At 36.0% G+C, this 15,755-nt stretch overlaps 1 protein-coding gene across 1 annotated transcript in view; it reads right to left on the reverse strand.

Moving 5' to 3' along the window:
- Positions 1-15,755, reverse strand: part of ANKRD26 (ankyrin repeat domain 26) — a 127,795-nt gene that overhangs the window by 52,513 nt on the left and 59,527 nt on the right. The window contains exons 17-18 of the mRNA XM_090267369.1: positions 11,584-11,657; positions 324-484 (exon numbers count right to left, since the gene is read on the reverse strand). Of these exons, the coding sequence (XP_090123495.1) occupies positions 324-484; positions 11,584-11,657 (235 nt within the window). The remainder of the gene's footprint in view (positions 1-323; positions 485-11,583; positions 11,658-15,755) is intronic.

The raw sequence follows: 15,755 nt of genomic DNA on the forward strand, positions 1-15,755 counted from the left end.
ACATTTGACATTTTGAAACACGTTATTTATTAATAATTACCTTTCAAAAAAGATTTATCAATTTTATCTAGCAATAGTGTATGAAAATGCCCTTTTTACTTTTATTTGCCAACCCTGCTTGTTATTTGTTAAATAAAATATTTATCATCTATGACCTCAAAAAATGGTATCGCATTGTTAGTTTGTATTTTTCTGATTACCACACAAAGATGAATATCCCTAGTAAAAATATAAAATTGTTTACCATGAATATTAGCTCAAATTAGAATTTTCTTTATAGGAAAGTAACAATAACCTACTGTTAAATATTGCTATAAGCTTACCAGTCAGAATACTCATTCTCTGTAACAGGGAATGGTTGGTTATCAGTTTGTTCACTCTTCCTTTGCTGAACCGATCCATCGCTGTCATTGGCATCAGCACTGCAAATGTTTTTTATTACTTCCATTTCACTACTGTTGTGCCTTCTTTTTTCTTCTTCAACCTTTAATTAAAGTTTGATATTAAAAATAATTGCTATTACTTTATCCCTTAAAAAGACCTTTTGTGTTTTCATTAATTTTATCATTTGGCTTTTACCTTAATTTTCATGACTTTAATAAAAAAAAATTTTTTTGTGCTTACTTTAATTTCATTATTACAATTCTTTGAAATTGTAAATTCTGCTTTATTTGATTCAGTAAAGAAGCAGAATTTTCTAAGAGTTCACAAAGGGCTTTCTGAATTTTGTACTCTATTCACATCCAATCTCCCTTCTCCCTCAGTTCCATTTATCTAGCAGAGACATAGAAATAAAAAGACAAAGACATAAAATATGTCCTCTTCTGTCTTTCCCACCTGAATTTTGCATTACACAGCTAGTTAGAGGATGTGACACTGTGCTTCAGTAACAAATAGGAAGCATTCCTCTTTCTGCAATAAGCTATTTTTTCACACACTGACTTTTATAATTTTTCTTGGTTTTAGACCCTGGAGTTATCAAAAAAGTGATGGTATTCATAAAATATATGAACCAATTTTTACAACAATACAGGGACAGAGTGAAAAGTAATGAATTGTTAGGTAATGTACAACCCTGGAAAATGAGTAATGCTCCCCAAATTTCACATTCAATAACCATAAAATTTTATAGCTAGAGAGTATGGTATAGAAATAATTATCTACTTTAAGCCCCATATTTGCTGAAAATGGGAATAAAACCAAGGTTAAATGATCTACCCAAAGCTTCTAAAAATGCATTACCTAGCATTTTATGGTACCAAAGAGATTATAAACTTCTATAATGCTGAATCAGATAAAAGAACGGAAAAATTCGTTGAATTAATCAGATAAATTAAAAGTGTGACATTTGCAAAGTAATTTAATGCCTTAGTTTGGGGAGAGGGCTCATCCACCTTTTTCCTTTAAAGAAGAATATCTCAATTTTTGTTTTTTAAGTCAATGTTCCTCAAAACTCAGTTTCACCTTTAAAGTTAAATATTGAATTTTTTGCAAAGGGTTTATGCTCTCTATATGATAATGTTATACATGTCAAAATATACCATACTATTGAACAACATTATATAAAGGTTTGACTCTACAAAAACATCTGACAGTAATGATAAACTAAATATATGTGGAAGTATGTGCTTGTTATTGAAAATATCTCAAAGTGGTCACATTGGAATTCTATGTTCCAAGGAAGTAAAGCATATAAAATTGAACACATTAAAGCACAATAATAGATGAGTTTAGCTGGGAATATTTTCAATATTGCTTCCCTCAGTCACGGCTTCCTTCTCATTTTATTGTTTATGGAATGCAATTTATACTGAAGCCAATAAACTAAACAACAACAACAAAAATCTCTAGTGCTTATTACATTTTAAAACAATTTTCCTTATACTTTTTCTGATTCAGAAGGTCACATGGTACATAGCTAAATTAGTGCCCAAGTTCATATGGAAGACTGACAGAGAGACTTAAGTTGATTAAAGAACAAAACTTATGAGACTGTTTTCCTGAGCTCCTATTATTTAGATTGCAGAAATAATCAACTTCTAGCCTCAATTACAAATTCAACCAAACTCATCTTACAAACTTTTTTTTTAAGCAAAAAATAGAATGGATCAGATAACTAATAAGAGGAAAAAAGTAGTAGCAGCAAGTGAACCTCTACCTCTTTTTGAAATTGATCTTTCTTTTTCCAAAGCTAGAAAGAAACTCTTAATTTTAACATATTTATTTCATTCTTAAAACTCTGTATTATCTTGCTGTGATTCTTCATTTAGATAACTTTCAGATGTTCTGTCATTATATGGTAGAGAAAAACTCACATTTTCTAATTCATGTTCCATGCTTTTACAGTTATTAGCAAATAGCTTCATATAATGGCTTGAGGACAACTTTTGATTTTGGTTTTGTTTCTGTATAAGTATTTGTAAGTGCAGAAATATCCTGCCTTTTTATTTAAAGCACATGTTTCAGTTCACTGCAGCAGGCAAGCCACAAATCACAAACACGTTTTAGATCACAAGACTGAGATGTATGTCCAATGATAATTTCCAGTTAGTAATATTTGGGTTCCTATTTTTTGCCATTTGGGTATCAAGCTCTTGGTCTTTTCATTTCAAACTTAACTACTGGGTTTTTTTTTTTTTTTTTTTTTTTTTTTTGTATTTTTTTATATCCTTATAAAAACTCTTCTCATTTTTGTTAAAAACAATTCACTGTCCAGTTTGTTATCATTTTTATAGTGTATTTGTATTCATTTAAACAAAGCTTAGAAGATTACCAGCAAGGGTATTCCAAGTGCCCAGAGTATGAATGAGAAAGATATTCTTGATAGTAGGTTCTCTTTGTTCAGGAAATGTCTGAAATACTGCAGAAACACTCCAAAAGCATCTTTTCCCTCACAATCAAGTATATTATCTGTCGAAGTAGAAGGTATTTGTCTTAAGCTTGCTCCTTGTTTAGAGCTGTCATGTAGCAGCTCCAAACAAGCAGTACTTTGTATTTTTCTCAAATTTCTCCAAACTTCTGCTTTAACTCAGCTTTGTAAATTATTCCTCCACTCTAATTTGCCTTGTTTGACCCATATTCCTCACACTGTTGCACAGAGGATGCCCCAAGTATGCAGATATATTATCTTCGTCACATTCTCTATTTCTGCTTCTTGAGACATCTTTTCCTGATGTAAAAGTGGAAGATTTATTTTCTTGGTTTAATTTTCAGATGTCTTTTCTGTTGGGGTACATGTTTGTGAAGTAACTTTCTTCTTAAGTAAGCAAGTACGAATAAAGAAAAATTAGAATGAAAATTATTTTATTTTTACTGTTTACACTATTACAGATGTCCTAGTATTCCCCTACTTTGCACACCTCACCCTTCACCTTTGCTCCCCTCTTTCCTCTGACCATCACCACACTGTTGTTTGTGTCTGTGGGTTAAACACATATGTTCTTTGGTTACTACTTTTACTTTCTTTCATCCAGTCCCTCCCTCCCCTCTTACTTCTGATAGCTGTCAATCTGTTCTATGTATCCATGCCTGTGTTTCTAATTTGTTCATCAGCGTATTTTGTTTATTAGATTCTAGATATAAATGACATCATATGGTATTTGTCTTTCACCAGCTAGCTTATTTCACTTAGCAAAATAATCTTCAGGCCTGTCCATGCTGTCGCAAATGGTAATAGTTCATTCTTTTTTATAGCCATGTAGTATTCCATTGTGAAAATGTACCACGATTTTTTTTTATCCACTTATCTATTGATGGGCACTTGAGCTATTCCCAGATCTTGGCTATTGTAAATAATGCTGCTATGAGCATTGGGGTTCTTTCAAATTGGTCTTCTGGGATTCTTAGGATATATTGCGAGAAGTGGGATTGCAGGGTCAAAAGGCAGTTTCATTTTTAATTTTTTGAGGAAACTCCATACTGTTATCCACAGTGGCTGCACAAGTCTGCATTCTCACCAACAGTGCTCTAGGGTTCCCTTTTCTCCACATCCTCACTATCACTATAATTGAAATTTAACTGTTAAACTTCTTAATCTTTGTTTAGCTACTCCCAAATCACTAGGTTGTAACTAAGAGTGAGAAATAACTTGCCTTGGTCTAAACTTAAAAACAAACAAAGAAACAAAAATCCAGCAAACCTAATTTTGCCACTATTGGAACTAGTTAATTCATTAGATATTAAATCTATCCAATATAAATTACTAGGTAAATTTTAATGTTACCAAGGTTTTCTCACTTAAAATATTTCATCTCACTGCCCTGACTGGCGTGGCTCAGTTGGTTAGGCATTGTCCCACAAACCAAAAGGTTGTGGGTGTGAGTTCCACTCAGGGCACATGTCTGAGTTGCTGGTTCAGTCCCCAGTCTGGGTGCATACAAGTGCTAATCGATTGATGCTTTTCTCTCACATTGATGCTTCTCTCCCTCTCTTTCCTTCTAATAATAAATAAAATCTCTAAAAAATTTCACCTCACCATATCATAAATAGTGAGCCCCTAAAGTGCATTTAAGAATTGGGGTGGGGGTGGTGATTCAAGATGGCAGAAGAGTAGGTGAAAGTTGCATTCACTGCCTCCAAGGATCAAAGTGAAATTACAGATAAATTACAGGACAATCAACCTGAATAATTAACTGAAGACTAACTGAAAAGAAAAACTAAAACATTGCCCTTAAAACTGGGAACAAGACAGGGATGTCCAATTTTACTACTCTTATCATTCAACATAGTACTAAAGTCCTAGCCATAGCAATCGGACAAGACAAGAAAGAAAAGGCAGCCAAATTGGAAAGAAAGAGGTAAAACTGTTATTATTTGTAAATAACATGGTACTGTACATAGGCAATCCTAAACACTCTACCAAAATTGTACTAAAACTGATAAATGAATTCAGTAAAGTAGAAGGGTACAAAATTAATATTCAGAAATAGGTTGCATTTTTATACACCAACAATAAACTATCAGACAAGAAAACTACAAAAACAATCCCATTTACAATTACATCAAAAAATATCTAAGAAAAATTTAACCAAGGGGGTAAAAGACCTGTACTCAGAAAATTATAAGATCCTGAAAAAAAATAATGAAAGAAGTTATAAATAAGTGGAAGCATATACTGTGTTCCTAGATAAAAAGAACTGACATCATTAAAATGTTCATACTATCCAAAACAATCTATAGAGTCAACATAACTGCTATCAAAATACCAAAGGCGGAGTGGCGTCGGTGACAGTGGTGCCAAGGCAGCCGCGAGCGCTCCGCTCTGTGTCAGCCAGCCGCGGAGACTCAAGAACTAGGAGTTAGGGACGCGCGCGCTGGTCCTTCCGCCGCCGCAGTGCCGCGGCCGCTGCTGCCGCCTCCCGGAGCCTAAGGCGCCCGGTCCGGGGGAGCCGGTGGGGGCGGGCGAGCGTGCGAGCGGGCCGTGGGGAGGCTGGGGAATGGCGCGGACCCCGGGACCGGCTCCGCTGTGTCCCGTAGGCGGCAAAGCACAACTTTCCTTCGCTTCTCCACCCGGGGGCCGGCCTCCTGCTGCCGCCCCCGACGCCACCACCGCTGCCGCCTCTGCTGCTGCTGCTGCTCTTCTCTCGGCTCTGTGGTGGGTGAACCTCGGCGGCTGGTGTGGGCTGAGGGAGGCGCGACCCAGGGTCCTGGCGCCGTGGTCGGGCAGGCGCGGGCCTCTCTCCCCAGCCGTTAGGCGGTTGCGTTCGGTGGTTGGCTGTGCGAGCGGGTGCCGCGGACTTTGGAAACTTTTCGCTGCGCCCAGGGCGAGGCCGGACCGGGCCCACGAGTGCGACACCAGCCGCCCTCCTACGCAGCCGCGCAGCTGGCCGCGCTGAGGGCCGGGGTGCGTGGGTGCTGCTTTCTGCCCGGATTCCTCCGTGGGTGCTCCGGAGACCGTTATTTCCTCGCTAATTGGAGCTGGAAGCCGAGAGCGCGGACTTCTGGTCTAAGGTGCTGGGAAGCACGTTTGTCGCCTCCCTTTTCCTCGGTGAAACTTGAGCTGTTAGCCCAAACACCTTTGGGGACCAGAGTCCGACGGAATGAAGAAGCCTTCGGGTCCACCTCTCTGTTCCTTCCACCCTGGAGAAGGTACCATGTTAGCCCACCCTGCAGCATCCCCTACAGTCAGTTTCTGCCGCTCCTCCAGCCTGGTTCTGCCCTGGCTGCCTCTGGATGCCTTTGTATTGAGCCCGTCGCTGCTTTCGTTTGTGGGACGTCTCTCATACTGCCAGTGTTTAGTTTGCAAACACTATTTGTCCTCAGGACTTCGATTTATGTGTTAAATACTGGTGGCATCGATTGTGCCCAGGTCTTCTGATAACAACAAACCCCGTGGCACTTCCCCATCTCTTCCCTGGTGCTTATGGTACAGTTTTCCTGTCACATTTGGGAGCTAGTCTCTTTGTAAGTTCTGTTCCTAGGTACTAGAGACTCAAAACCTACTCGTTAAGGATTGTATAAAAAATTATCTTTCATACAAGAGAGGTGGACGTAAGTGATCATTAAAAGAAGGCGATGATTTGACAAAATAAGGCCACCAGTCTTTGGAGAGTGGCTCTACCTGCCCTTGGGTAATACCGAAACGCTGTAGGACGGACGTTATTCATTCGAAGACTCTTACTTGCCTGCGAAGGTGGAGAAGCAAAATTTACGTTTGCTCAGGGTGTGGTTATCTAGGACTTTTTTCCTGGTACTTAAGGCTGCTGTTGGATTTCAGTGTGTAATGAGATCTTAAATGAAACCCGAAGTCTTACCAGTACTTATGAAAAGGAAGGATGTGTGCGGATTTCTTGGATAGGGTGGTTTAGAAGAAAGAGACTCCTGTTTGGGGTAGGTGTGTCAGGTGGTTGGTTATGAGGGTGGCAAAGTTTTCAAGAGATTGAGTGCCCCTTATAGGCTGCAGTTCACCACTACGTTTCAAGCACTGGAATGAAAGTTTCTGATTTACCAAGTACACGATGATAAACAGCATGTTGTCTATTCTACAGTTTTCTCTTTCTCTTTTTCTTTTCTTCTCTTTTCTTTTCTTTTCTTTTCTTTTCTTTTCTTTTCTTTTCTTTCTTTCTTTCTTTCTTTCTTTCTTTCTTTCTTTCTTTCTTTCTTTCTTCTCTCTGTGTCTCTCTGTCTCTGTGTGTGTCTCTCTGTGTGTGTGTGTCTCTCTCTGTCTCTCTCTCTCCCCTCTCTTTCTTTTTTTGTAGCCCCACTCCCCAGATGTTTGGTTCCCCTACACAACAATTCTTAATGCTGCTACCTCTTTAAATTGATGCAAGATCCTAGACTGAATTTGTGTGTTGTTTTTCATTAAGGAAGATTGGAGATTACAGTTGGGTGGGGAAAAAGTGTTAAGAGTTTTACTATCTTGACTTAGATTGTGTTAAGGCCTGAGAGAATATTTGTACCTCCAATAAGAGCTTAACCAGCTAGGCAAAAGACCTATGGAAAACAATAGGTCATATGTACAGTTAATGCAAGGAAATAGAATTTGGGTAATAATTTCACAGTTGTGCAAGTGAAGTGTTGATTGCTTTCTGAAGAAACACATTGGTTTTCCTTTTTTGAAAGAAGAAAATAGATTTTAAAAAATCTCTTTAATAATATACTATAGAAGGGACTTGATATTTTAAAATCCTAAAAACTCAGGCAAATGGACTGATTTAGAAGAGGTGTAAATTGAAGCTTTTAGAGTCAACTCTGCTTAGAGTTGTAGAGGCAGGCACTAGCTTTGTATTGCTGTGCACTGCTCATTTTTAAGAGCTTTTTTGGGCTTATAGTGTTATAACACCCTAATTTGTGAACCCTTATGATGAGTGTTTTTCCTCAGCCTTTCTCTGTTTTAAATTTAGTCTGAGTAGGGCACAGTTGTGACTTATGGACACTTAGTAAGTATGGAAGCAGAATTTTCTTCATATAACCTGTTCATTGATCTAGCATTCATAGTACATACTGCTTACAAGGTTTGGCATGTACTAATGTTTGAGAAGTCAGTGTTAGAGTTGAAAAGGTTTTTAGGCTTTTTAGAAATGTTTACCTGATGATTTTTTAATAGAATGCTTTACATTTTAAGTAATGTACAGATTTTATCTTTCTTTTTGCTGGTGTTTTTGATATGTTTGATTGATACATTTAGCATAGTCTTAACTATACTCAACTTCTGCAATATCATGGAGTACCGCAGGTCATTTTCATATCATGTTAATTTAACTGCTTAAAAAAATCCTTGCAGCTGGTAGCTATAAAAAAATTACATCAAATTTGCTGTTTTGGGAATGGACATTAGCTGTCGTATTTGAAGAATTTACAGGTTGACAAACTACCAGGTTTTCCTATATATTTTTTAAGCCTAACAAATTCCTAGGTATGAAGGTTAAAGCCAGATGGTTACAATACCATCTGATTTGATAAATCTCATCATTTAATTCTGGAATTCTGTATTTCTTTATAATCAATTCATGAGTGATAAGCTTCATCTTATTTTCTTTCCAACATTTTTCTTGAGGTGAGAGAATATTACCAGGGATATAGTATGAAGAAAGTGAAACTAGACTGTTTGACCTTAGTAAGATCCTATTTGAATCTAGGATTTTACTATTTCCAGTTTCAGTAAGGTTTTATCTTAAGATGGATGTTTAGAAGAGTATAGAAAAGATCTAATATGATATTGAACCTTTAACAGCACTTTCAATACTTTTTACATTCCTGACAGTTGATAGATACTTGGGGATATAAACATGAATAAAGCAGAATCCTGGCTTCAAATATTTTATAACACTATGGTAGACATAAAGGAAATAGATAATTATAGGAGAGTAAAAAAAAAAAAACAAAAACAAACGAAAAAAACACCAAAGGTTTATTTCATAGAACTAGAACAAATAGTCCAAGAAATTCATACGGGACCATAAAAAAACCCCAAATAGTCTCAGCAATCTTGAAAAAAGATGAACAAAGTTGAAGGTATCACACTACTTAATATCAAACTATAATACAAGGCCATGGTAACAAAAACAGCATGGTATTTGGCATAAAACCAGACATAGAGATCAATGGTATAGAATAGAGAGCCATTGATAAAAGAGGCTACAACATACAATGAAGTAAAGGCAGTCTACTCAATAAATGGTGCTGAGAAAATTAGGCAGATACATGCAAGAAAAAAAAAGAAGGAACTAGACCACCTTCTTACACCATACATCAGAATGAACTCAAAAGGAATTAAAGACTTCAGGGTAAGACTTGAAACCATTAAACTGCTAGGAGAAATCATAGGCAGCAAAATCTCTGAGATTACTCTTAGCAATATTTTCTCTGATACGTCTCCAGGAGAAAGGGAAAAAAACACAAAAAATAAACAAATGGAATGACATCAAATTTAAAAGGTTTTGAACAGCAACGAAAACCATCAACAAAATGAAAGGACAACCTACTGAATGAGAGAACATATTTGCTAATGATACAGCTGATAAGGAGTTAATATCCAAAATTTATGAATAACTCATCCTAATCAAAACACCCCCCCAAAAAAACAAAAATATCCCAACCCCAAATAACCCAATTAAAAAACAGTCAAAGGATCTAAACAGACACGTCTCCAAAGGAGATATACACACGGCCAACCGACAAACAGAAAAGATGCTTAATGTCACTAATTGTCAAAGAAATGCAAATTAAAACCACAAGCAGATGTCATCTCACACCTGTCAGAATGGCGATCATGAATACATCCACAAATGACAAGTGTTGGCAAGGATGTGATAAAAAGAAACCCATGTGCACTGCTGGTGGCAATGCAGATGGGTAAAGCCACTATGAGAAACAGTATGGATTGTCCTCAAATAATTAAAAATGGATTTGCCTCATGACCCAGCAATTCCACTTACGGGTATTTATCTGAAGAAACCCAAAACACTATTTCAAAAAAATATATGCACCCCTGTGTTTACTGCTGCGTTATTCACAATAGCCAAGCTATGGAAGCAACCCAAGAGTTTCTCAATAGACAAATGGACAAAAAAGTGATGGTACATATTTACAATGGAATACTACTCAGCCAAAAAAACAACAACAGTGAAATCTTGCCATTTGCAGCAGCATTGATGGACCTGGAGAGTATTACGATAAGTGAAATAAATTAGTCAGAGAAAGACAAATACTGTATGATTTCACATATATGTGGAATCTAATGAACAATATAAATAAATGAAGAAAAACAAAGTCATAGATACAGAGAACAGAGGGGAGAAGTTTGGGGGACTGGGTGAAAAAGGTGAAGAAATTAAGTAGAACAAAGCGGTCATTTCAAAATAGTCACAGGGATGTAAAATATAGCATAAAGAATATGGTCAATAATATCGTAATAACTACATATGGTCCCAGGTGGACACTGGAAAAAATTAAGGGAAATATTTTGTAAAGTATATAATTATTTAACCACTATTCTGTACAGCTGAAACTAATAAAAAATAATGAATGTAAACAATTAAAAAATAAAATTAAAAGACAAAAAAATATTTTTAAAAGAATAATAACCAGACAAGGCAAGCTTTAAATTATTAGGAGCCAAAATCATTGACATCAATCAACAAGAAAAGCAAATTCCTAAATTTTAATTCAAATAATATACTATGATAGCGTATGTACTGATATAGTTATCTTGTGTTCTAATGTTCACTAATGAGAGTGAATAAAAATTTAATAATATTTACTGATTTTCTACACTGATGTAAAATAAATTCGAAAGTTATTGTTTGTACCCTAACAGCACAAGTTTCCATTTGGGAAGGTGTGATTCTCTTAATTGGCAGTTGAGGTGTCAGCAATGGCTCTTCTGGAGATAATGCCTGAGCTGAGACTTGAACAGTGAGGTTAGCCAGAATCAAAGGGAAAGAGTGCAGGAAAGGGAGAGGGCATGCAAGGCTATACTGAGACAGGGAGAGAAGCATACAACAGGATCATTTTTGTCTAAAATGCAAGGATTGGCGAGGAGGAACTCACCAGCAGTTTAATAATGCCAGAGAAAAGAAAGGACAATAGAGTGGGCTGAAGATGGAGAGTTAAGCAGAAATCAAATTACAAAAGCCCCATTCCTCCTCTACGTAGACAGTGAAATCAATTACATAGAGATCACAAGGCAGCATAAAGCTTTAACTTTGGCATTAGCGAGTAGCAATGTGACACTGCAAATTTTGAAACACTGACCATCATCACTCTTCACATGCATCCAACTCAGTGGCCATCATTGTTACATTGTTCATAATTTTAACTGCTTTATGATATGATTCAGTACTAGATGCTACCTTCTTGATCATGTAAGGAAGTTATAAAAATGCAAGAAGCAAACAATATTTGAGAATTGTTTTTGCCTCAATTACAAAGATAAAGTTTAGCTATAAGTTCCTATAGATTCTAACAATTACTATAGATTCTAACAATAACTAAGTCTCATAACTAATTAAAACTAAATATTCAATTATGATCTATTGAGTCTAAGAGCCTACCTTGAAAGGTAACTTTATTTGGACTATGTTACATTATTAAAACATAGAAAACAATATTATACCATGAATTTAAATTTAAATTTTTACATACCTGTGAGTGGTTATTTTCACTTCCATCAAGCCTTTCTGACTCTTCTTCTGATGTCACTTCTAAGTCTAGTTCTGCTGACAAATATATATATATATATATATAAATATATTAGTTAAAATGAACTACTTAGAAAAGTTAAAAGCTATAATCTTTATAAAAATGGAAAATACATTTTATCAATTGAGAGTTTAAGCTTAATCTTTAGCTGAATATTTACTTCTTTAAGAAATACTTCTAATTATTGAAAACTTCAACAAAGCATTTAGGAAATACTAGATATTATAAAATTCAAGGCATAGAAACCTCAAAAATTCATTCACCCAACATCTATGAACAAAACAATCGGAACGAAACATTTAGAAATACCATACAAACATATAAAGTCACCATACTTTCTATGTTATAATGACACCTTTTTAACATCTTCCTAAGCTTCAATTGCAGCATTATTCATGATTTCCAAAATCACTGTCACTTTTTATGCCTTTATCATTGTACACCTTCATTATATCTGAAATGTTTTCCTCTATGACTCTGACAAATATCTTTTCATCTTTTAGGACTCAGCAGTGCTGTTTAAAGAACATAGATAAGAGGTGTCAGAAATGGCTTTTCCAGAGATAATGCCTGAGCTGAGACTTAAACAGTGAGGTTAGCCAGAATCAAAGGGGAAGAGTCCAAGAAAGGGAGACAAGCATACAATACAATTGACTTTGTCTAAAACATAGGCATCAGTGAGGAGGGCATCACCAGCAGTTTAGTAATGCCAGAGAAAAAAGGACAGTTAGAGTGGGCTAAAGATGGAGAGTTAAATAAAAGTCAAATTACAAAAGCTTTATGTGTAATTTTAAGAGACCTAGATATTAATATGTTTTAGAGAGTGGTTCATGGTCACATATACATTTGAGGTACGTCGCTCTAAATGCTGTTGCAGTGATGAATTTGAGTGACATTTGAGTAAATCGAGGAGGATGCATTAGAAGGCAATAATGCAAAATACAGGATGTGGGACTGAATGAGGGAATGTTCCCAGAAATATGTAAGATAAAATTTTCAGGGCCCAGTATAGAATAAATCTTTATTCAGTGAATAAATGTTCAGGTTCCGGGTCAACTAGATTCTGCTCAATAAATGAACTACCTGAACTGTGTTAAGCTGCTTGAATTTATTTTGTAGTTTTTCTGTTTCATGTATTTCTATGATGAGGGAGCTTGTGTATTAAATGTCCTGCTTCCTGGATCTACCAGCCTCATGAAGAAACAAGGTACTTGTATAGAGAGGTAAATAACTGAATTTCTAGCCTGAAGTACTCTCGGAGAGAAATGAAAGTCTTCTGTAAATACAATGTTAGTTCTAAAGGTAAGGAAAGGACATAAAATATAGAAATAAAAAATACATATATGTTTGACCTATTCTTACACATCTGATCACATGACTGATGAAGGGCACTAAGTTAATACAGCACATAAAGTGGAACACATATTAGATGTGGTAAGTCAATAGAATCTAAGAATTAAAAGTTTTAGAATTAAAATTGGTTTTCCATATATTAATTTTAAGTGATACAGCATTCCTTTAAACCAACATTCCTTGTGAATCATGTATTCATTAAAGAAATAAAACAAGGTGACAACTGTGTGGACACAGCTCAGAAGCAGGTACTGTGTAGCAAATTCTCAATGACTCCCATTACTGCTGGAAAAGCCAATTCTAAAATGTATAAAGCCATAGAAAATATAAGAAAAACTGTAATATTTGGTTTGGTAAGGTGATTTTTCAGTTACACTGAATATAGGTATAACTAATACTTGTGAATTCAGAGCTATAAAAATAAAGCTAAAAACCACATTTTGAATAGACAATCTTTAGATTCAACTTAGTTTTCCCATCTAGTCCCAAAGTTCTAAATGTAATTTTGCTACCCACTCCCAAGTGTATGCCAATACTAATGTAAAGGAGCTTACTCTTTCTCCTAATCCTCTTTGGTTACAGGAAGAATGAAAATGTCTTGCTAAAAGATATTCTGTTTGGCTGTGGGTTGCATAAACGGAGTAAATATATAGTAGATTTTGCCACAAAATGGTTTTTGAAAAGTCAAAACTATGGTGAGGCCGCAGAGGTGGTCTAGGGATGAACTCTGTTTATTACCCTCTTTGCTTTCTGTGCTGGTAACTGTGATTCACACATGTCATGGAGCCTAAAATTCCCTAACAGAAACAGCTCCAATATGAATCTTTTTCTCTGTCTATTAAGGTCATCTGTCTAATCTGTAAGTGCTGACTGACTTTTGGTCATTGATTGTGATACTAATCGACATTTACCATCAACTTCAAAATTTCCAGATCTCTGCCCTGGATGCGTGGCTCAGTTGGTTTGGAGCATTGTCCTGTATACACCAAAAGGTTGTGGGTTCGATTCCCAATCAGGGCAAATACCCAGGTTGGGGGACTGCTCTCTGGTGGGGGCTCAAATGGGAGGAAACTGATAGATATTTCTCTCTTTCTCCCTTCCTTTTCCTAAAATCAATAAGCATATCTTCAGGCGAGGATTAAAAAATAAATAAATAAATAAATAAATATAAATAAATAAATAAAATCCTTAGATCTTTACAAGTCTCATGATTGAGGGTCAATCTAGTTGTAGAACCACCATGTGAAGAACCTGAAAATAGAAGTTCTCATTTGCTACAATGTAAATGATAATACAAATTTGACAGACTTATAAAAATTCTTTCTTCAGAGAAGTAGTCCCATGTCCTCCTCTTTCCCCAAACACACGGCTCCTTCATTATACTTTATGTCCTGTCCTTGACATTCACATAGAGAAGTTTAACTATTGTCTCTCATTTTGTACTTCTTTATTTTCTCTATTGCTTACTTTTATTCACTTAGCAATTTCTATTACATATTCTCTTTTCCCTAAAAGCTTTGTTTATTAATCGTTAAGATTCTTCAGGGTATGAGGTTTTTTGTTATCAAAATTTACGTCTAACCACTTATTTTAAGTTTAAATGTGCATAAGAGAACATGGGTTAAAAAAAACTTTTAATGAGTGGTACTACTTCAAATAAGAAATTACATAAATACAAAAAAATGGTCCTTTTAAAATGCACGAGTATCTTCAATATTGATTTTTAAGTCTTAGATAAATATAAATTCATATCAGAAATTATAACCTTGAGTGACCTTATTGTTTCCATGTAAAAATAAGATCAGTTTAGTTCCATGCTAGAGCCAATGAGTACAAAGTGCCACAACACAGGAAATGAATATAAAAAAATATTCTCCTCGTATTTAAACTTTTTAAGACAAGTGAGAGCAAAAAGCAACAAATGTATAAATGAAGCTTTTAAAGCTTGTTTCATCACTAGAGTCCCTTTAACATTTGACATCCATGAATCTCATATACAATTTAAAGTGGTGATACTCAAGTATCATCTAAGAATCCTTGGAATCCCAAGACACATTGGATCAGGGGATCCAAGAGCTCAAGACTATTTTCACAATAATATTAATATGTTATTTGCCACTTCACTCTCATTTACTTATGAGTATACAGTAGAGTTTTCCACAGACATAATATGTGATAACATCTGAGCTATAATGATTAATGGGTCATAGTTCTAATGGCTAATAGAATGTATGACTGGAGTGTTGTATTTAAAAATTTTAATTTGATTTTCTAATATTGTAAATGTCAATAGGCATGACCCACTTAAAAAAATTCTTTGGAATTCTTGAGACTTCCAGCCAAGATGGAGGCATAGACAGAAATGCTGCGTCTCCCTCCACAACTAAGAAGGAATACAACTACCTCAAAACTAGAAGCAACCAGAAGTTCCAGAAAATCAAACTGCATGGAAGCCCAGCAAACAAAGATATAAAGAAGAAATACTCATCCAGATAGGTAGGAGGGGCGGAGCCGGGGCAGAGAGGATACAGTGTGGTGGCAGCAGCAGCAGCAGGCTGGCAGAAAGCCCAGTCACACATTTTAAAAAGTCAGGAGGGACACCTGGGGCGTGTTCCCAGCTCCTCACCGGACCTCACAGCCCACGGTCCCAGCACCGGGGAAAATCAAGCCTCATTGCTTCTGACTCTGCAGAATAGTGGGGGTTGGGGTGAAGGCAGAAACTGCCGGTCTCTCAGCAAAGTCCACTTGTTTAAAGGGCCCCC

The sequence above is a fragment of the Furipterus horrens genome, unplaced genomic scaffold, assembly GCF_987537825.1.
Source record: "Furipterus horrens unplaced genomic scaffold, mFurHor1.1.pri manual_scaffold_2, whole genome shotgun sequence".
NCBI lineage: Eukaryota > Metazoa > Chordata > Mammalia > Chiroptera > Furipteridae > Furipterus > Furipterus horrens.